Source organism: Diorhabda carinulata, chromosome 5 (assembly GCF_026250575.1).
Source record: "Diorhabda carinulata isolate Delta chromosome 5, icDioCari1.1, whole genome shotgun sequence".
NCBI lineage: Eukaryota > Metazoa > Arthropoda > Insecta > Coleoptera > Chrysomelidae > Diorhabda > Diorhabda carinulata.
In genome coordinates this window covers 7,375,705-7,399,458 of record NC_079464.1, presented here as the reverse complement: position 1 = coordinate 7,399,458, position 23,754 = coordinate 7,375,705, and the positions used below count along the sequence as shown (strand labels likewise).

The following is a 23,754-nucleotide window of genomic DNA, read 5'->3' as shown; positions in this document are numbered from 1 at the left end:
ATAAAAATAAAATCTGCTGCAAAAATGTATACGTTCATATCAGATTTTGAAGTATTTGGGAAACCTACAGATTTCGATAGATGCAATAAAGCTTTTAATAGATACGCTAAAATACATTTTGTTTACCTGGAATTGCTTATATGGACCATTATTTTAACGTCAAATATATTTAAAACTCAAAAGTGCAAATTGGAAAATCAAATATATAATATGAATGAAGTTTGTGGACTTTTTTCATATACTTGGATGCCTTTCGATATCGATTATTCTCCAATACGTGAGCTCTACTTGTTATTTGAAATCTTTGGGGTAAGTTTTCAATCATCTGAAGTAAACAGAAAAAGTTATTCTGTATAGAGTAACCTATTATATGTTTATATACAGGGTTACTTCACTATTGAAACCTCTTAAATCGAAACAAGTAATATGTTTTGCAATGAGATGGAATAACTCTCATTATATATATAGTTTTAACTTTTTTCTGTGTTCAAATTAATAACAGACAAAAAGTGATATACAAGTAATGTAATATATATAGTGAAAGGGTTTAAGTTCAGGTTGCGTGCATGCCAATCTAAAACTACAAAATTTACCTTAAAAAGATATTGTTGTATTATCCTGGCAGCATGGGGACGTGCATTATTTTGCATAAGCACATATGGCTCTAAAATCTCTGTAATATACCTATAGACAATTATTCATTCTTTGTGAGCCTAAACGTATTCCACCCTTACAAAGTGATAGACCCTCCTACAATATTCATTGAAAGTCATATGTTGTAAGGAAAATACCTCTAAATCTCCTCTATAAACAGATATTCTCCGATCTGAGGTACATAAACAAAATATGGACTCTTCCGTCAAAAATACATTACCTTAATCTTGAACATTGCAATTCACATTTTTTCGTGCAAATTTTTCGAAATATTTCTCACGGTTTGTAAAGTATTACATTTCGAGCTTCGGGTAAATCATTTTGAAGTTGTCTTTTTCGTAAAGTTTACCGTCTCAAAAATCTACAGGCCTCTTATCTTAGCTTCCGATCTCTCGATGTGTCAAAACTACCCGGGACAGCGTTGACTGATTTCTTTCCAGTATATTGGCAACGTATTTCTGACTCCGCTCGTCTTCAATAAGAACAACTATTCCAACAATTTTCTTCCTTGTTGACTTTAAATTTCTGCTTAATTAGAAATTTTAATAAAACACAATTGTGTACTCTCGATCTGTGCATAACGAAGACATGTTTCTATCAATCAAACTAATAGATAGTGCAGCTAATAGTGTTGCTATCGAGTTTCTGAACTGTCTACTTGCAAGGCGGGCTCTGCAGAGATGGATAAAGACACCAGGCATGAGACAAGCAAAGGCACATATAGACCAAACAACTGCTCCAAGTAAACAGGCGCGAAATCCGACTAGTGATCGGACTTTTAACCGAGCACAGCCATATTAGATGCCATGTCCACACCATGGGTATCACGGACGATCCGGAGTGCCGTTGATCCATGAAACCGCAGATCACCTCATCTGTGAGTGTCCTCCACTCAAAAGAACGTTGTTTTAATACTTGGATAAGCCTCTCAGCTCACCTAATGACGTCAAAGTGTTCAAGCCGAAGCGCCTGATCAGCTTCTCATATGATATCCGCATTTGGTAACGACAAGACTGGGCACGACGGGTCTATCTGTAGACTTATGTGCACAACGGCCCCTTGGCCGCACACAATGTAACTATGAACTAATCGATATTTTTCTTACGTGGTCATATGTACTTTTGTTAGTTTCTAGTACCATAATAAAAGTCCACTAAGGCTGAATTTGCTGAATGTTTACATTTTCATGGAGTTTCAAATAATATAAAGACTAAAAATCGCTAACCAAAGTAGAATCAAGGCGAAGTGGTAGTAAAAACTCACCAGAAAATCAAAATTTATAAATTTAAGGTTTTAAAAGAGTTTCAAGCAAAGATATACTCATGTTTTGCATATTTTTCTTGATTTTTTAATTAGCTAAGGCAGTTTCACAAAAACTTGAAGCTCACTTTAAAGCTAAGTTGTGTACAGCAGCTTTGATCCTCTGAAAAGCCCAGATTTGTTCATTTTTGGAGCATTGCTCTCACATCTGGAGCTCGGCTTCTAAGTGTATTGTGAGGATTACCGACTAAATACAGAGAAGAGCAAATCGCTTATAGGTGATGCAGAATTGATTTGAAACTTCGACAACTTGGACACAACTTTTCCGGTACTACCATAGCATTAACATCTAGTTTACCTACAGACGCCCTTTGGGCTCACAATCCAACTATGTATTATGAACTTACCAAACTTCAAGATCAATACCCACAAGCATCTCCACACTTTAGGCACCACTGGAGCTACTCGAGTATAATGGAGTTTAGCCTGTGCCTGTATTTTACATTCAAAAAAGTTTCATTGAAAAATCCAAACAATATCATTTATAGGCTCATCATATTTATATGCTGGCCGGACTGATGGCTTGGCAAGTATTTGAAACTATGCAACACATAATAATAAGAATACGTCACGTGAAACATGTTATGGTGGAAGCTTTTACCTACAGAGACTCTACTGTAAGAAGAAGAAAGTTTAATATTGCTGTCAGATATCATAATTCTATTTTCGGGTAAGAATCCGAATAATTTATTTTATCTAGATATTCCCGCAATCTTAACAGATTATTTTCTTACTATTATAGGCTGGAAGAAAAATTAAATGATGCTTTTAGTATATTCATGTTCACACATATGGTTTTGACAGCGGCTGTACTCGGTATTGGAATTTATTCCTGGCTACGTGTAAGTTGTTTTAAGTGACTAGTGTGGAGTAGACCAACTTGCTGATAAGAATTTGATACCTTTGATATAAGTAGATCCAGTTTAATTCAGTACACACTATATATCGTTATGTGTTCATTTCATTGTTTCCCAAGGTCGAGTTATGCTTTAAAGATACTGTAGATGAAAAGTGAAGTATCCTACCATAAATATTTGAAGTTTTTTTGATAAAAATTGATTGTAATGCAGCCAACGAAAATGTGTGGGTCTATCTTAACATATAACAATTACACTGGAAAAACATAATTGAAAGTTTTTGAATGAAGTTGAAAGATGCAATGTTTTTCTTATTTATTTAATCCATTTCTAAAGATAGGAAAATTTATGAAGTTTCTTACTTACTTAATATTTTTAAACACTTACACTACTTACTAATTATAATAATTGCCCACTAATAATTAATTATTCACTACTTATACAATTTATTTAAATTCAGTTACTATTTACTATACTACGACATTCAGTTATTAACTGACATAAGCTGATAAACAAGCTACTATTTATACCATAAAGAATTTCTAGAATAATTCTAGAAAGTAAACAAACTAATCAAAACAAATCAATAAAAAGGCTTTCCTAGAAATTGGATTTAAAAAACAATATACCAATCTCCGCTGTATATATGAAAACATGTAGAAAAAGATTATCAAATGATTTCCGAGAACATCCGCATTAGACAAACTCTAAACGCTTCCATTATAAGGAAACAGGACCGCCTTGACGATCCTTGTTGTGGACGAGTTAAAAAATGTTATTTTGGGGCAAGAAAAGATATGAAAAAAGTTTAACAAGAAAAGGGGGAGGTTGAAATATATTTTAACATTGATTTGTATCAGGTTTGTAATAGTTGCAATAGATATCAACGTATTTGCAATAAACAATAAAATTTATAACTCATTCCCATGAAATATACGAAAATGTGGACTAAAGAAATCAGAGATGGATTTTCTCAATTAATTTGTATCAAGACGATTTTATGGGAAATTTTAGTTTTAATTTATTGTTTGTTTCATGTCATACAAGATCAGTTTGATTAAAAAATGACTTCTCAGCGGATGACAAAATTTTCTTTACCCCAGAAATAAAAATACAGCACGTAAAAACCGTTTTTCGACCAAAAAGGTTATGGCTACAGTATTTTGGGGCTCCAAACGTGTAATCTCTCTTGATTGATTAGAGATCACGTAGCTGCCTAATATTATGCTGATTTCTTGACAGATTTTGAAGCCGAATTTAAGATCACACGATTGCATTGAAGAGAGAAGCTTTATTTTATCAGAACAAGATGAGACATTTTAATTTTCATCCGCCACATTAACCTGATTTGGATCCCTCCGAATACTCTCCTCAAATGTAACAAAAATTGGATCGCTGTAACGCGATATAAGACAAATCAATTTTTTTAAAAGTATTTTCGGAAGATTATTTTTAGAATCATGAAAAAATTTGTAACTCACTAGATTGTATTGTATTATGCCTTTTTTTCGGGTTGAGTCTTCCGTCAAACTGTTCTTGTACTTGTTAATATTCTGGAAACACATATGAAATAGACTAACCCTTTACTAAGTTTTGTTTCTATAGAATTTCCAAATAATCAAACTATGCCCCATCCGCCATTTGATTGATATCAAAATCCTTGATCTGATTTATTTATTACAAAAAATTCACTAGCGTTTATTGTTATAGATAAAGTCACTATCTACTTTTATGGTTTGTACTGGATGGTTTGTTGGATTATTTATGGATTGTTTCAGTGGCCAGCGTCTTCAAGATGAGGTTAAAATTTTTTTGTTATTAGAGAACTAGCGAAGAGTATAATTGAGATAAAAACATGTCCTGTAAATATCAATCATGAAGGATGTTTTTTATTTCTTGAAAAGAATTAGGAAATAAATACAATTATTTTTTGTAATATTAACGAATTTTTTTATTTCAAACGTCTAACGCGTATATTTTAGAGTCTTTGCAGTGCTACAGGCTGTTAGTAGTTTATCCCGACGTAGCACTTTTCCCGTGCTATGTGGCACCATTCTACCGAAACTAAATCTCCAGATCTTTGATGGTTTCTAATCAAAGTATAAAAAGTTGCTGATCTTGTCTATATACCAGTGGGTTGACCATGGGCATTTCTAAATACGATAGAAACGGTTAGTTTGTCTGGGTGTATTGGTGTTTGGAAATAATCGTAATCGTAATCTTCATTGAACACATTTTCGAAACAAAATGGAGGATTAATTGCAGCGTTTTTTACGCATGCTAGCTCAGACGCAAAATTGGCCAGAGGTTCAGTTTTTTGAGCAAGATGATGAATAGACACATTTGGATCTTCTTCAATATTACACTAAAGGCCGCTTGACATGATGCAAGACAACATGCAATGAATTACATGCAATTTCCTAACTTCATATTTTATTTAGAAATTGTGTGCGGTTTAAAAATGTTAATAACAATTGTAGGTGAAGTAAATGAGAAAAAAGGAGTTAGTGCATCACTAACAATAATTATCTCAGCTTTACCTTGCTTCTGGAGTCTGATGGACATAAAAGGGCACCCAGACGATGGTGGGCCAGGTCCTGGCTGGATAGTACAAGGAGAAACATGAGTTTAACTATAGATTAAGACGAGAAAACATACGAGAACAACAACAGTTAAAAACCTTAATAAAAACGTAAGACAACCAAGAAATTCTTGGCGAGAGACGTATTATCAGCAGATCAGAAACTCATTTCTCCCTAGAAATACAACGTGCATGCAATAAAAATGCCATCAAACCGATAATATTGTAAGTGCGAGATCTTGCATGTAATAATAGGATAAACTTCATCTATGCATGCTTTTGATCAAGAAATATTGCGTCTTACATTGCATTGCACGCTGTCTTGCACTATATCAAGCTTCCTTAAACAGAGGCAATCGCTTTTTGTGTATTTACTATGATAATATGGATATTGGCGATTAGAATAAACATATAATTCTGAAAGACCATTATGAGAATCATACGACTAATGTTATGCCCAATATGTCTTCCGACATTTCTCAAAGTTAATTTGAACAATTTGAAAATGTTGTTTCACCGTGAATCCATTTATAGTAAATAACAACCAGGCAAAGTTTATAGGTGTATGCTATTCAAGAGAAAGATATTCACCTATTTTAGGTTTTTTGGCTTTTGTGATATCATATAACGTGTAGGCTTCATTTTGTATAAATATTTGCTTAAGGCTATGACATGGATTGAGATAACGTACAATGAAATACGAAACGTAATTTTTTTATCAAAGCCATGCCAAGATGAAACTGTGTTAATAGATTCCTGCAAGCACCTGCAATTGCAAATTTATTGGTTTTGTGCCATTGTCTGCAAGCTACAATCCAAGTGAGAAATCTAGTTATTTTTTTAGTTTTAGAACCAATCAAATAGTACTAAGAGTATTTGATAGTATTCAGAACTTTTGTAAAATTGAATATTTCTTTTTCCAATGTTAGTCAGAACATCTGATTTAATCGAACACTTTTATAAAACAAACTTTTTTGTCTTCAGCGGTAAATCTAATCCTGTTGATTGGTATTACTGACATTTATTTGTTGCTTTTTATTATGACCATGTGTGAAGTAATTGTGTAGCAAAAGAGAAAAGGGTTATGTTTAGTTAGTACCAAGAGCAATAGTTTGACCATGAAGGTGAAGCGTCTTTATAAGACATTTCGGGAAGCGTCTACAAACATCGGAGCAAAATCAAGTAGACAATAGTGCTCTTGATTAAGAATTGATGTTCAAAACCTAGATTTCAATATGTAAAAAATTATATTTTAGAGTTTAGAATTGGCAGTGGCAGTATATAATCTACCCTGGTATGATTGCGAAGAACCACTGAAGAAAGATATTATGGTCGTTTTACAGAAATGTCAGAGCAGCTTGAAACTGCGTGCTGGGGCTTTCGGTGTTATGGATAGAGCGATGTTTTTGGGGGTAAATCATATAAAGAAATAATGAAAATTGATTAAATTCATTTTTTTGTAGGTTATAAAATTGACTTACTCGTACATAACTTTGTTAAAGCAGACATAAAAATTAAAACTAATTTTTGTTAGATTACAAATTGTTGGTTTGGAAATAAAAGTTATTGGCAATTGAGTTTTTTTAAATGAATTCAGATATAATCGTGGATAGATGGTCTTAACTTTTGAGACCTAAAAGAGAATCTTTAACCTCAATTTGGTACAACCTGTTTCTTATTCTTGAAATTCTAATATAACTCCAATAAAAAACTAAGAATCCATATCCATAAACATCCGGAAATCAGCTGTTTACTTTGCCTGGCGCCACTTGCTATATCTTCCTTTACTGCACATCGGAATATTAGATCATATTGGTAAATCCTCAACCCCATCAATGCCTCAGTCTTGAGTGACGTTCAAACACCGATCCGTGTGCACATGAAATTAGTGCACTTGTAGCTCACAAATGCAATAATCGGTGTGGAAATGGGTATTTTGATAAAATGACGGACATTAGTCTGATATTTCCTTTTTCTTAAAAAAAATAACAGGGTACGTTTGAAATAAAATATATTGATCACGATTTGACTACGAGAGGTCTCGCACTACACACTCCGCCATTTTTGGCATTCAGGCGTCAGTCGGCGTTGTGCTACAGCCACGTAAACATGTCCGCCATTACTGATACTCCCGCCAAGTGTGAATTGCGAAGTGTGATCCGTTTTCCACAGGATGAAGGCCATAGTGATGCGGAAATCCATCGGAGAATGAGTCGTGTAAAGTCGTGTTAAACCACAGCACCATTACCGCTGTTTTAAGGTCTGTTTTGTACTCTACTCTAATTCATTGGCGATAACTTTCTTTGAAGAGGGTATTGAAAAGTTTGTCCACAAATACGACAAATATCTCATCTCTTCGGATGATTATATCGAAAAGTAACCTAAAGTGTACCAAATCTTTTGGTAATAAACTTATTGTTTTATATGAACTTGTCTTTTATCTATAGCCTATAGGAGGATTAAAAAAATCGGCCTTCGTAAATGCAAACGTCGTGAATACCAACGTAGTTTTAAAACTAAACGTTATGAAAAAATTGACTGATTGTACATGGGTGTGATGTAAGTAACAGTCTCTACTGCCTCCCGTGTTTATTATTTAGAAGAAACGAGGCATCAAATGGACAAAATTTAGGGTTTGGAGACTTATAACGAACAAAAACTATCCTCGCAATGTTATCTATTGAGAAATGGATGATACAAAAGATATCAACTTTCACGAATGAATTGAATTAGTTAGTGCCGAATTTATTTCGAAGAGGAGTATAAAATACTTTGATAAAGTGATAAGACTATTTTTGGGCGTCGCGTGGCACTTTTTTTAACCTTATATTATGCCCTAAATTGACCAGTCATATATAGCTATTACATCCAAGGGCGATTTTTGCTGTGCTACAGCTTTGTCTGCATACTTCTTAGATTTTTCCGCAATCCTCAAAGGATGTTAGGATACCCATAGCTACTTGTTTGGGACTTGGTAGATAAAAAATAATATTTTTTTTTCATGCACAAACAGCAGGATAACTTAGTATATCTACAAACTTTTCTTATGAACACCCTATAAATACGTGACTGTTACTTCAGGATTATATTCATTAGTGACGAAATCATCATTATAAATATCTCATTCATCTTGTATTTTTCATCCTTATAATATACACTACAGGTCAAAAGTTTTTTCCCACCCTATAGTTTGCGTGATAAACAACAAATAAAAATAATACGATCGATTTTTATTTATTCAAATTTTTGATTCATCAATGTAACCTTCTTTAGCTTTTATTATTTCGGTACACAATTTTGGCTTTCTTTGTAACAACTTCGATGAATAATCGTGTTCTATCTGGTTCCATTCGCTTTTCAGGATATTCCATAGATGTGGAATGGTTTCTGCTTTCTGATTCCCCTGTAAAATTTGTGCCACAACAACTCAATCGGGTCGAGGGCGTAAAACTGTGATGGTCAAAATCATTACTCTCAGTACATTCTTCCTTTCCAATTCTTTCAAATACTCTTTGCACAGCTTCGAGGAATGCTGAGACTCCACTGTGTTTCACAGTCGAGATTACAACTGGATCTAGCATGCGTTCTCCCTTTGAACTGCGTACAAACACTCTTTTGTTAGAACCAAAAACCTCAAAATTTCACAAACAATTCCCTAAACCTCTCTTCCACTCTACATGCGTCCAATTTTTATGTTTTTCAGGTTTATCCAATCTCTTAAATTTATTTTGACGTCTTAAAGAGTTTCTCCCAATCTCCTTTTCACTGTAGAATTACTCAAAGGCAGATACCTAGATTCATTGATTTGAGCTGCTATCTCTGTGCCCGTGAGTCGTTGATTACGTTGATCAATGCAATAGGTTTACCTTCAGGGATTGTGGTTCTTCACGGCCTCCCTGAACAAATCAGCAGGTATGTGCAAGTTTTAACTTGTCGCACTCAGCAACAAAATATAAACATGCGCTCTTATAAAGGAAATAAATGACGGACACTATTATCTTTGGTTTCTAAGAAACCGTTTCGATCTTCGCTTGGCAATATGAAAGAGAAATTTGTTAATGTGTATTATTTTGAATTTCAATGGTTTATGGGGTGGGTAAAAACTTTTGACCAGTAGTGTAACTTGTCGAGTTGATTTGTAGATGAAAACTTGAAATAAGTTAAAGAAGAAGACAAAAAATTGGACATGAAGTGTCAAGAAAGTGAGATCTTGTTAAGAGATTTACTGCTCATAATTAATTTCTTGTATAACTCCGTATATATTCTTGAATATATCAAAGGTATACTTGCTAATTCTGCTATTAACAATCCTAAATCACAAGTGTGAATATTTTTTTCTTATTATTGCTCAATATGTAGTTTAATTGATGAACCATAACCTCACTTTTGTACTTGTGACTATATTCCTTATCAGCGAAATAATACAGTTCACTTATTCATAGCACATCAACCAAACGCTTGCTTTTGGCCAACAATACGGAACAATACAGGAAATTACTTTATTAATAATAAAACAAGTTGAGACTATATTCATGTTTGAGTGTGCGAGTTCACACGATTTGCAAAATCCTATATACCCAAAACTAATTATTAGTAATCGGTAAGTAGATAAAAAATTTATAACATGATTCAATATAAGTTGAGATTTCTATGCCACAATTCCGTTTATCTTGAAAAGGTGTTAAAAATATATAGTTGAGTCAAAAGAAAACAAAATGAAAATGAATGGGGGAAACAAACAGTTTGTATGCATGTCAGTAACACTGAACATTTTAAGAAGATTTCATGTTCTTCCTCCGGAAGAAACAATGTTAAATCCCGGTACCTTTTTCTTTTTGAGATTCGTTATGATATCTATTTTTGGGTCCTTAACAATGGCGAGCAGTATTTTACATGTAATCCACACTGTAGTAAGTGAGTGAACTTCTTATACACTTTATAATTTATAGTTACGACGTGAGAATTATTTTATTAAAAACAAATCAAAAAGGTGACATAACCTTGATTTTTGAATTTGATTCTTCTTTTTTAAGACGAGGTGAGTCTGTGGTTTTCCTTTGATTTTTATCCCAGGTTTATATCTATAGAGATATTTCGACATTTCGTGAGTTTCATTGGCAACTTTTTAAACTTGAAATGAAAGTTGATAATAGTAACCAATGTCCATGTTCCACTACAGATACGATTCTACTGAAGAGTTGCTCGTTGAGGTTGGTTTATCTTATTGGGTTACTAACTTTCTTTACTAATATCTAATAACTTGGCTTTGGATGGTTCTGATAATGCATTTATTTCTTCTGCAGGGAGTGAATTCAAAGCGTTGTTTCATGTGTGTGATCCTGTGAGTTCATTACGCGAGGTATTCTTTAATTGACGCAAAAATGCAGAGAGATAGAGGGAGAAACATCTACGCTTTCATTATTTTCGTCCACCATTGGGCCGATGAACGAGATATCTATATTATAGAGAAACCGCATAAAATCTGCACCACCAACAATGGGTGAGATGGGATTTCAGACTGTGGGTTTACACCTTATGGTGGTAGAAGTATTATTTTTAGAAAAGCAAGGGGTTTAAAGTAAGTACTTTTTAGGCCGTTACTCATAATCTAAAGGGAAGTAGGATGGTTTTCTTTTGGTATTGCCTGGGTATAATCAGGACTGTGAGAATCGTCTGCTCATAAGACTAAATCCTTATTAAGGCCGATTGGTGAGGTAAACGATTGCTCTATATTCGACTGAAAGTTCTATTATGTTTTATGCATACAGAGTGTTTTTATATTCGACTGACAACGCTCTACTACAGAGAGATTGAATATAGGATTCATTTTGATATAGGAATACGAACCCGGATCTAGTTGCTGAGATATAGGGTGTTCAAAATTTTAAGGACAGGTTGTTGAGAGTCACCATCCATTTCCAGCACCAATTCAAGTAATGTGCAGGATATCATAAAATCTGATATTGAGTGAGCCCATGTTGGAGGTGGAAGTAATGTGTGCTCATTAATTGAGCTGTTTTGCGAGTGGCATTCAGGCAGAATCTACCATTGATTACCAATAGGCTATAAATTAAGGCCTCTCATTGGTTGTTATTAATCCCTGGTACGTTCTTTACAAACATTGCTAATCGCGGGTACATTTTGTCTCCCGGAATACTATGCACACAATTGCCAATAGGAGGTAGGATTTGCCTTGACGTTGCTAATCGGCACTATGTTTTATCTAAACATGTGCACGTTCATTTATGAGCTTGCTGATAGAAAAGGAAAGATATGGTAAAAGGAACAATACAGGCTTTATTATTTATACAAAACATTTTAAATTATTACAGAAACATTTTTATGTTTAGTGCTACTTCGCATTTTTATTTACATTCAAAGCGAGATTTCTTTTCCTTTTTGAGTGCGTTTTTTTCACTAGTAGCTGGTCAACCTGTAGGTCGACGCTTACTGCTTCTAGTTACATCTAGTTTCATTCTGGAGATGGACGTCGGCTGAACTCTTATCGAAGCATCAGCTCGATTGCGTAGGTCAAATGTACTACCGCACGTACTTAAAAATGTATACCAACTATTTTTTGTTTTTCCTTTATCCACACTTTTTAAATATTTGTTCACAAGTACTTTACATATACCAAACTTAGTATGTTGTTCTCGTAGTGCATCTAGGAAAATGATCAAACTCATTATCCTTAGCATTTTTGCTTTCTAGGACTGACAGTGTTTCAGTATTTTCATTTATAGCATCATAATTTTCATAATTCAAACCTATTTCATTTAAATCTGGATTATTTGAGCAGCTGATGGACTTACTTTCAACAGGCGGTGCATAAAAATCCCTTTCCTTGGCGTTATCTCCTAATGTCAAAACTGCCATCGAGTATCTATCATTAGCCTCAGTTGCAATAGGATCAGTATAAAAATTCGCTTATTTGAATTATGTTGTTTTTGGTCAAGTATGACGTTTTTTTGCAGAAGATTTTGAACAAGATTTTTGGTAGGTACGCGTCCATAATATGGGTGTAGTCAAAATTAGCAACGTCAATGCAAATCCTACCTCCTATTGGCAATAATGCGCATAGTATTCCTAGGGAGACAAAATCTACCAGCGATTAACAACAACCAATGAGAGACCTTCTGCCTAAATGCTTTCGGCTGTATAGTAGAACCTGGATATATGGAGAATTTTTGAACTCCAGTCCGGGTGGCGAATAGTTTACATCAGCAATAACTCATTTTAACATTTACAATAGTAATGTGAAGATTGATGATGGCTTTATTAGCCAGACCTGAATCCAATTTTGATATTTGAAGACTGCTGATTAGTGAAATAGGGGGATAAGATTCAGGTTTTGTAGGTTTTTTAATGGGTTTGTGGATGAGAACAATATTGCTAGTAAGGAAACTCTAAACGTGAGTTGAATAGGTCATAGACCAGGGGGATTACGCTCTTTGGCTAGCTTTTTAATGGTTGACTGGTAGTAGTGTTTCTTTCAGCTCGACAAGCCGTTTTAATGACTTTGATAGTGAGTGTTTCCATTCAGTCAGATGTATACGTAGGTTATATTTCAATGACAGTGACTAATGAATTCAGATTTTCCAATTGGTTCGTTAATTTTAGGCAATTTTGTCTTTCTAGGTGAAGATTTTTGGATCTTGTGCATGGACGTGCAACTTTACCGTCTAGTTTTTTCTGAAGCACACGTTCTTGTTAATAGCTCAATCATTTGTAGTGGACTTTCACTTTCTCCGCTTTTCTGCTTTGGTTTCTTTCTTAAGTTACCTGTTTAGACGATCACATTTTGTTTTTAGTGTGGATTTCTTGTAAGAAAATGTGTAGCTTGTATAACTGTGATTTTTAACGAATTAATACGAGAAAAGTTTGTCATAGGATAGAGGAACGACGATGTCCTGTGCATCGATGATTTGAAATTCGTCTGCGTCATCTAAATTATCAGTAGCTCTATAATTTATACCTTGGGGTGAATTAAAGGAAACTTGATTCGCGAAAAAATTCCAATCCGGTTATTTGATGATACGAAATATGTAGTTGTTTGGTAAAAGTTGTATTGTTTCGAATAGTGAAAGATCAGTAAAGCAACTTAGTTTGATACTGGATCACCTATAAATCTTGTTATTAATCGATATTTTTTAACTTCAAAACATTCCTCTGAACATATTGTGAATCAATTGCTCTAAAACATTTTGTAAATCAATTAATAAATCGAATAATTGTTTCAGGTGGGCAATATAATCGCATTGACACCGATTTAACATTCATTGTCTCGCTATTAACATGTTACGTTGCTGTTTGGGCGTACCTCATCAAAATGAAGCATGTCACCGAGATGTATACTTTCTTGTCGGACTTTAATACTTTTGGAAAACCCAAAGATTTCGATATTAACAACGACAATTTTAATAAATACTCCAGAATGCACTATATATATTTGGAATTATTGGTATGCATTCTAATTTTAGGTTCAAATATATTTGATGGTAAAAATTGTCGCAACGAGAACGTAAGGTTTAATTTAACTGAAGTTTGTGGACTTGTCACATACACTTGGTTACCATTTGATATTGATTATACTCCTGTACGAGAAATCTATTTATTACTTCAAATACTTGGAGTGAGTATAATAATAATTACTTATATCATCATGATTTGATTGCTCTCAGTGGAATGCGGATTTTAACCCAGAACAAGATTTCGATCCCAGTTTCCGAATGTCGCGTTTAATTTTCGGTGCAAATTTAAAATTTAAAACGTGAACTACCAGAAAGAACTATTAATTTTAATTACTTTTTATGCGTAAATTCTTCCATGACATTTATTTAGTTGTATAATAGATTCTAAATTTACCCCCACGCTCAGATTTTGCACTAAAGTTTAATGACAATAAGCTTTTTTATGCTGAAATGTATAAAAACCGCAATCTTCAGTAACCCATCAATTCCTCATGGTAATTACTAGTAACAAGCCATTTAAAAGGAATAAATAACTTTTAAATTTCAAAAAACCATAGACAAATGAAACAATCCGACAGCTGATCGTATTTACCCACAGGAAAGGATCGTAACATATGACTACGACCCCATTAATTGGATCAGTTTCCGAACAACAATGAACGTGATCCGGGTTAATTTGCGAACAATCAGATCAAATTCGGATTAGGTTGGTCCTATAATATGTGGAATACTAGGAGAATATTAACCAGTAGTGACAGTTCTAATTCTTGTTATAAGAAACGTATTCAAATCACAAAATACATTAGGTCTAAGTCACTTACAAATAAAGTAATTTATTTTGGTCTGCCGGATTCTATTCATTGTCCAAGAAAAGTTACAAACCGTCATCTATTGTATCAAAACAAGTCATTTCCAGCAGCTCAGTCTAAACAAGTATTAATTGTTGACATAATTTGTAAGTGAGGGATTTTTTTGATATTGAAAGCTGAAAAATCGTCAATAAAAGACTCATCATTCTCAATCGGTAGACAGAATGAACTCTAGACGTTTATAAATGTCAAAAATAGTTCAATTTGTTGAGAAACTGTGATAACGCACACAATTATCGCGCTTGAATGGGATATTAATGTCGAAGTTTACCAAATTTCTACTTTTTACGCGCTGATCGTCGCGAACGTCAAAAACCTAATCTCACTTTTGTAGTGTAGCTGCAGATAACCTGAAAAATGACTTCTCGAAGTGAAAGGCAGTACGTGCTCGTAAGTGGTTATATAACTATCGACTGAATACTAGAAAACTAAAATTTGGCAGAATATAGGAATCTTTTTCCCATTTGAAAATTTCATGACAAAACTGGTGATCAACTAATCGATAATAAGGTTTCTCATTGAAAGTTTTGTCGAGCCTCTGCTCAATAAGTTCAAAAGTTGATCATATAAGCCCCAATTCATTCTTCTATGTTTGAAAAATTCGTCTGGATCTATTTCGTTGATCACTGCTCAAACTTCTTTATATACATACACTTTTAAAGTTATGTTTACTATCGAACCAGCGTCATGTTCGCGTTCATTTTGTACTACTTTAAATTTGGTGTGTATTTTTAACATTTATGAACGTCTTGAGCGCGTCAAATTCGTGATCATCTTGTGCAACGCTTTAAGCCCGTCAGTCTTTTGAGGACTACGATCTCATCATCAGTTACGATTGCTGTGCAATTCTCTTTAGGTTGTTAAGAAGTGGAAATAGTTCCTTCTGTATACTCATGGCTGCGTAAAAGACTGAGTGGGACTTCGTTGTCCACGTCTAAACTATAATTTTATCTTAATTCATCTTTTCTTACATTAATTTGTTCGGGCCAAGATTACATGTCATCCCAATATTGCGTTAGTCATCTTCTGCTACATAAAAACTTGAAATAGCAAAGTTTCTGTAATCAATTCTTCAGCATATGGGACCAAGTGTCCTCTGAACCACTCTAGTGAAATATTTCTAATAACTGGTAACTCTTCGGATCCAGAGGATCTTGGCTTTTTGGCATTTCCTACGACTAGTAACTGTAATTATGATTGCCTGTTGAATTTGCACAAGACGTAAAAATGGTTCATTCTTTAGATACCTTTTCAATGGAAAAGGCTTAAGTTTTATCATCAGATCATTCTAAAACAATCTCGATTCATTTGCATTATAGATTTTTTTAGAATAATCGTCTTCTCTTTTCTCATTTAAGAGCTTTCCATTGTATGGTTGTACAGCCTCAGAGACTTTCTTACCTAATACTTGCAGCTGGTGTATGCCATGACACTTTTTGAAATTACTTTACACCTTACCTTGCAATGAAATCAGAGCCTATTAGCCATTTATGAAATAAGCTCGCTTTTTCCATTACGATTTTGCGTAGCAAGGGATTGTGTCTTCGTCTTTACCCTATAAAACCAAAAAAAGTACTGCTAGTAGTACTGGATTTTCTGGCAACGTTGGACCTGAAAACGAACGTATTCTCTGTTCTTTTTTTTTAATTAGTAATTGTCAATTTTTCAACACCATATTTAAAAGAAAGGGTAGCTCAAGACACTCCATTTTCAAGGATATACACGTGAAATAGAATTTTTAGAAGTGGTTATAAGTTAAACTTATAGTTCTATTCAATAAATTTTAATACAATTACGAATAATTTAATTGTTGCGTATTTTGGTAAAGGAAAAATAATTTTTTGTGGTCGAAACGTCTATTTTTGTCTGTTTGTTGAAACTAATTAGATTAGATTAGAGAAGAAAAATATTGTAATGTATTTTTTTACAGACTCATCATTTATACATGTTAGTTGGGTTGATGGCTTGGCAGGTATTCGAAGTTGTACAACATATAGTAGTTAGAATAAGAGATATCAAACACGTTATATTGGAAGCTTTGTCTCAAGAGGATCCATTAGTGAGAAAAAAACAGTTTCATTTTGCTATAAGATACCACAATGCTCTCTTCGGGTACAAACAAAGTTATTTCTAGTATATTCCTGATTTTTCAATTATCTTCAGATAAAAATAAATGTACTCGAATATGAATTTGTATAATATGGATAGTTTTTTCTTGTGTCCATATTGAAGCTTCGATATTTAAAACTCCACCATAAAATTGAGCAATACTACAACATATTCAAGATGTCTGAGTGATTGAATGATACTATGCCATCTATCCAGCTATAATTTCATACTGATACACGAATTCGAATAAAAAGTTTCCTGATCGGCAGATAGGGCCATTAGATAAGATTTGTTGACCTCCTTGGTCCAGTCGTCTAGTAAATCTACGAGAAGCACCACAAGCATGCTTGTCAACACTTTCGAAAACAATACCTCAAACTAAAACAACGTTACAAATACTGAATTCACATTCCAAATAGTTAGTAATTGACGTTAATTGACGTTAATCGACATCAATACACATCAAAAGACATCAATTGACAAACGACATCAATAGAGAGTAATTGGCGTTCATTGATGTTAATTGACGTATATCGACATCAACAGACGTGAATAGACATCGAAAGACATCAATTAATATGACAAAGAACAAAGAAAGGAAAATAAGTATAATTTTTAGAGACTTATTTTTTGGCAATACAATGTTTGTGTGATGTTATAAATCCACAAAGCAAGTGAAACTTTTTAGCGGTTCCTAGGCATTCAACAAATAATTTTTGGAAAATTATTAACGATTTAGCTTATTAAAATTTTGTTTTTAATCTCAATATCTGTAACAATATTTTCGGATATAGGTTTGTCGCTTTGAATGATAAACGTATCAAATCGATGCTGGACTCCTATTAGTACTAGATATAACATCTGTTGGCAGTCTACTGTTTTTTTCCGGAGGCTCAGAAAGTAGTTCAGCTTGTGAAGATGGCTAAGTACATTAAATATATTGAATGAACGGGGTGAAAATTGAAATACTTCATCAAATATTCATATGAAATAAGTTAAAAAAAAATTCAAGCTCCCAAAATTGAAACTTATACACACAGTATATCATAGTTTTTGAAGAGATTTGTTAATATTAAGCAAATTCATAATATTAGAGACTATTTTTCGACCCCAGACAATATTATATAATGATGATTTATATCAGATTTATTGACTGGCAACGGAATATTTTATATAGTAAAAAATATTTGTTTGGTGCTGAAAAATGGTCTTTGATGATTTACATGTTAACTGTTAACAATCTTTTGGAATCCTGACAAGTCTTTTTATCATAATGAACACACTGTTTACACCACCACTATACCTACACTCACGGACAATTACATTGTCTGACGCGCGTTTCGTTAACCAAGTTATCAACTTCAGGTTACCTTCAGTCTCTGAAGACGATAACTTGGTTATCGAAACGCGCAACAGATAGTGTAATTGTAAGTTTTGGTGTAGTAGTAGTGTAAACAGTGTGTTCAGTATGAATATCACCAACGGTTCCTTCTATCAGTGCACAAACAACCTGTAGAAGTGTCTGATAATTCTATTAAATTCGATATAAAAAGTAAAGAAACTCAACGAGCGTCTTTTTCCTTTCCACTGCAGGCCAAAATTTTTTTTCAAATATAAAATAATACGGTTTCCGAGATTAATCACCCTGTATATGGTTAATAGTGAAAATTTAAATATTACAGTTTGGTGGATAGACTGAACGAAGTGTTTAGTATCTTCATGTTCACGCATATGGTTGTAGCTTCGATTATAATGGGAATAGGTGCGTTCACATTTTTGCATGTAAGTTTAGTGTGATAATGAAGATTAGAATCTTTACGGATATATTTTTTATTGTAGTCGAAATCACTAACTACCATAATGGTATGTACAGGATGGTTTTGGGGATTGTTTATGGATTGTATCAGTGGTCAACGTCTGCAAGATGAGGTAAACAGTTTATATTCATGATTACTAAGGTTGTTTCTTAAGTTTTGAGATATGATAACACTTGGTCAAAAAATGGAATTTTCGTTCGATGATTTTCGACATGAATTAAACCAACAGCAGTTTGCCGAAAACTTCGTTCGACCACCTTGAGCTACAGTGTTTGAATCGTGGTCGTACTTACTACAGAATAAATTTAGTGAAGGTTGTTTAAAATCGGTTGTTGTGTCAGAAAACACCGATGCTGTGCGTCTCATGCTCCAAAAAAAGTTCGTGACGATTGTCTAAAGAAATACTGAAGAAATTCAATGACGGTACATCAAAAGACGTCTATAAGATCGTTAGGAATCATGGATCTATGTATATGAACCCGAATCTAAGCAATATTGACTGTATCGGTCTTTCAACTGGACCTAACCAGCGTTAGTTTATCAGAAGTTAAAAATGAAAAGGTTTTTGAACAGTTGTAACACCGAATTGATGGGTGTTACAACTGATGGGTGTTTCGTCGTACAGTCCTTGTTTAGTACCCAATGATTCCCTCTTATTCCCGTAGATCAAAAATAAGAAGCGTTGATGCGTTCAAATCACATGTTTTGAAGGTACCTCAATCAGAATGGAAAAAATTCTTGGACAACTGGTTCAACACATATAAAAGTGTATTGGTCTTGAAGGAGAATATTTTGAAAAACAAAAAAGCCATCCAATCTTTGTTTTTATTTGTCTATCTCAGAACCTAATTATCAACCCTCGTATAGGTACTATTTCCAAATTCAAGAAGTGAGTCTTATACTTTATTTATTATTACTTAAAGAAGACAAAAATATAGTAGTAAAACAAAAAAGTAATCAAGAGTCTGGGCGAATTAGAGAAGCTCCGAGTGCAATTTTAATTGAAATATGGGCGAATCATTTTTAAGAAATCAGTTCAACCAACAAGGAGAATATCGTCCTAGACAAAAGAACATCTTGGAACGAAGACAATATTGAGAGTGTTGTAAAGTCTGTACAAGATCCAGGATTGTCTACTTATAAGAGATCGTCTATCTTACAGTTTTTGGCGACGAAGTTGCAACGAATTTCAAACTTTGGTCTTAAGCCACACCCATACAAGCTGCAATTACCAAAAGAATTGAGAGAATGTGACTTTAGAACCTTTTTCAATATTCCATAACGTAGATATTTATTTGATGTATCAATATTAAACTGAAAATCCATATTTCAGTCGTCAGAATTGGCTGTGGCAGTATATAATGCTCCGTGGTATGAATGTAACGAAGAGTTGAAAAAAGATATTTTGTTTGTCCTTTATAAATGTCAAAAATGTCAAGTACTATATGCTGGAGCATTTGGAATTATGGATAGACCAATGTTTCTTGCGGTAATTGGTATATTTATATTAAAAATAGAATTTTCATTTATATTTTTTAGGTTTTGAAACTCACTTACTCTTATATAACTCTATTGGGAAAAGCAAAGTGAATTTGATGAAAAAAATTGAATAGTCCGCTTTTTTAAACCAGCTTCTATCAATTAGTATATTTATTATATTTAGTAAAAATGTACAAAAAGTTTAATTTAATTATTTATAGAAATAAAAATCAAATGTATCACTTGTATTATTTGTTCACAATTTGATATTTATGATAGAAAGAAAAGTTTCAAATGACCATTTTGTGGTTATCGAAAACATTCAACTAAAGAATACACAAACTAAGACGTTTGTAATTATTTGGCAACGTTACACTAGACTCATTTTTGTGATTAACCATATGAATACAGCCATGAAACCCATTTTCAAAATAATTCATTGATAGTCAAAGAAAATTCAAGATGATGAAAATAAAAGTCTCGAAAGATCTATTCCCCCATTCCACTCATATTCGTTGTCTCTCCAGGAAACTAGTAGTACTGATCCCTTCATAAATTGTGGGACCTCTGCTGATTCTTGAAAACATACCTATCAGCATTAATAATACGTGAATTAAGAATACATGTTATCAAGAGATGCTGTTTGTGTGAAGCAAGCAAAACTTTTTATGTACTTGCTATTTCATAACTATTGAAAATTATTAAAAGTAAAACTGAGTTGGAATCACGTCGACAAATATTGAAGTGGAGTACCTGCGGCACTAGGCCGCATTAACACGAGCCACCTTTCCCTGGTCGCCTCATGGGTAGAACAACACCAATTGAAAAACATTGATGGATTAATACATAACGTTTATTTTAATTTTACATTTTACAAAACGTTGCGGCTCCCTATTGCTTCCGGCCTTAGGCTGGGGCATAGTCGACTTAATGGTAAATCCGGCACTACATATAACATAATAATATAAAGCAAAAATACGTCACATAAGAAAAAACAGAGAATTGAAAAAACCAAATAAACTTATTTCCGGAATTTTCGAATACAAATAATAGGAAAAACCTGGATGGCAGTATTGGGCTCCAATAAGATGGTGCAACACTAAATTAGGCGCATTGGAATACGTGGGTCAATAGGGTGGTCACCTAGATCACCTGAACTTAACCCCCTTGATTTGTTTTCTGTGAGGACATTTGAAAAGTGGTACCAACGTTAATCGATCAGATAATTCAGAACAAAATTAGACATGAAATGACTCGTATAACTCTGCAGATGATTGAAAACTCAGTAAATCAGATCCAACATCGTTTTGGCATTTGTTGTGATTGTGAACTGGATAGAGTTTGAAGAATTCCTGTAAGAAATAGTTCATGTTCAATAGATTGCTTAGTAAGTTTCTAGGTTTTTTTCTTGTGTGGCTCCTACTTAAATTATTTTTTATAATGCAAATAATTCTAAAATCCTAGTTTCCAATTTAAAAAAAATGTTGATGGTGTCATAAATTTGACAAAACAAATTGTTTTTTTTTCATTTTTTCCAAAATGAACACTATACGTTTCTTTGTAAATTAGTGTAGAAAAACTTGAACTGTTATTGTTTGTATGAAAAGATTTTCCTGCGATTAACCTCAAAAGAATCATAATAATAATGGCTTAACACATTTTTTTCCTGCCGGTTTATAACTCCTACTCTCCTTAGATCAACTTACACCTTTTCTAATCATTTCGTCCTAAGCCTGTCGCATCTTTTTCTACTACTGGATTCCCATTGCATCATATTGAATGCTATAGATTTTGTAACTTCTTTCCATACACAGAACTCGCTGAATTTTGATTTGCATTGCGAATTCTGCGACTTAAGTTTGTACGTCTAATTGCTGGCATTTTCAAAAACGAAAATTAAAATGTAAATTAAAGAAAACTATTGTATACTTCTTTATAACTGAGTATATCACTTGTTATGTTGGTAACCCTTTGATGATATTTGCATCACGCAATCTGTCAATTCTATGACAAAGGTTATAATGTTATATTAAAAAAGTTATTATTGTCTAAAGCTCTAAGGTTAGACTAGAAGTTAGTATTTTTAAAAAAGTTTTATCTAATTTTCTGATGTTCCGCGACATTTTCTAGTTTTTTTTCCTTTTATAAGAACCTTCTCCTGACAATAACCAACATAACAAAAAAAATCGCGCGTGAGGATGCGACCAAGAGAAATAAGGATTCATTTATTGTGTCAGCTATATTATGAGAGGTTTCTTATTGGGAACGTGGCAATAAAACACCAAAGTGGACTAAGTTTAATATATTTTCCAAGCTTTCGAATACTTATATATTCATCATCTGGGAAATAATTAATTGATATTAGTGGTGGATTTAACTTGCATAAGTTCTTGTGAAAATTTTATATTCATAGTACTCGAAATTCCATATTCAAAGTGACGTTGAATATTGAATTTTGAATCCTATGAATATGTAGATTACAAATTTTGTTTATCAATGGAAGTGTGAACTAAATGTGGGACTAAATTTATTGTTCCATTTTGTGATTGTTGCATATACTTTTTTTTCACTTCATTATTAATATCACCATACTTTACCGGACTTGTTATAAAATAGAAACCCCGTAATCTATAATAAATTATTGAAATCAGCCATTTTGAATAAATATAATTGTCAGACATAATTTGATAAATAAACAGTAATTTGAATATTTTTAAATCGGCAACACCTTTCACGGGAAATATTTTGAATTATTTATTAGTTATATCGGATTTTGTGTTGATATTCTTATCAATTACTTTGTAATAAATAAAAAATGATGTGAAATTTTATTCAACAAATATAAGTTCATGTTGGATAATAGCTGAAAGTAATCTAAATAATAACAGTTTTGTAAAATTTATTATTTGAATTTTTAGCTTGGGAATATGACCAACAAAATATAGTTTGAAGGGTGGGAAAGATATTATTATAATAGCTACTGAACACCTTACTTACAATACTGTGAATGAAATAGAAAAATAGTAGAAAATAATTGGAAGACATAATAGATATTGAGAAACTGGAATTCTGTGGAAAGAATAGGAAAAAGGGGAGAAATTATTATACTGGGTGACTGAAATGTTAGAATGAGGATCAGGATAGAATTTAAAGGATGACGAAGACATAATAGACATTGAAAAACCGAAATTCTTTGGAAATAATAGGAAAAAAGGGGAAAAATAATAATACTATGTCACTGAAATGTTAAAGTGACCAACAGAATGGAATTTAAAGGATGGAGAAGACAAAATAGCTCTTAAAAAGCGGTAATTCTGTGAATAGAATAAAAAAATGAGAAATCATGGTACTAGATCACTGTTATTGTGAGACGGATTAACAGAATAGAATGTAGGAGGATGTAGTAGACATAATACCTACTAAAACTCTGGAATTCTTTAGAAAAAATAGAAAAAACGTGAAAAATTAATATACTGGGTGACTGAAATGTTAGAATGAGCATCAGGATAGAATTTGAAGGATGAGGAAGACAAAAAAGCTCTTAAAAAGCATTCTGTCAATATCATCATCATCATCTATCAGCCATCTTCCATCCAC

At 33.1% G+C, this 23,754-nt stretch overlaps 1 protein-coding gene across 2 annotated transcripts; it reads left to right on the top strand.

Moving 5' to 3' along the window:
• Positions 1–20,396, top strand: LOC130893899 (odorant receptor 49b-like). Of its 2 annotated transcripts, XM_057800343.1 has the most exons (9): positions 1–309; positions 2,463–2,644; positions 2,717–2,816; positions 4,542–4,631; positions 16,683–16,864; positions 18,544–18,643; positions 18,701–18,790; positions 20,012–20,167; positions 20,218–20,396. In XM_057800343.1, exons 1-9 carry the CDS (start codon positions 25–27, stop codon positions 20,266–20,268), a joined length of 1,236 nt encoding a protein of 411 aa, XP_057656326.1. In that variant the 5' UTR covers positions 1–24; the 3' UTR covers positions 20,269–20,396. The 2 variants fall into 2 exon arrangements, with proteins under 2 accessions (XP_057656326.1, XP_057656325.1); XM_057800342.1 differs by lacking the exons at positions 1–309; positions 2,463–2,644; positions 2,717–2,816; positions 4,542–4,631 and adding exons at positions 10,177–10,326; positions 13,653–14,044.
• The last annotated feature ends 3,358 nt before the right edge of the window (positions 20,397–23,754 follow it).

Excerpts from the sequence above, each read along its gene's own strand:
- LOC130893899 (XM_057800343.1), top strand. The coding sequence starts at position 25 with ATGTATACGTTCATATCAGATTTTGAAGTATTTGGGAAACCTACAGAT. Across the intron at positions 16,865-18,543 it reads TACCACAATGCTCTCTTCGG|TTTGGTGGATAGACTGAACG; the intron begins GTACAAACAAAG and ends TAAATATTACAG. Across the intron at positions 18,791-20,011 it reads GTCAACGTCTGCAAGATGAG|TCGTCAGAATTGGCTGTGGC; the intron begins GTAAACAGTTTA and ends TCCATATTTCAG.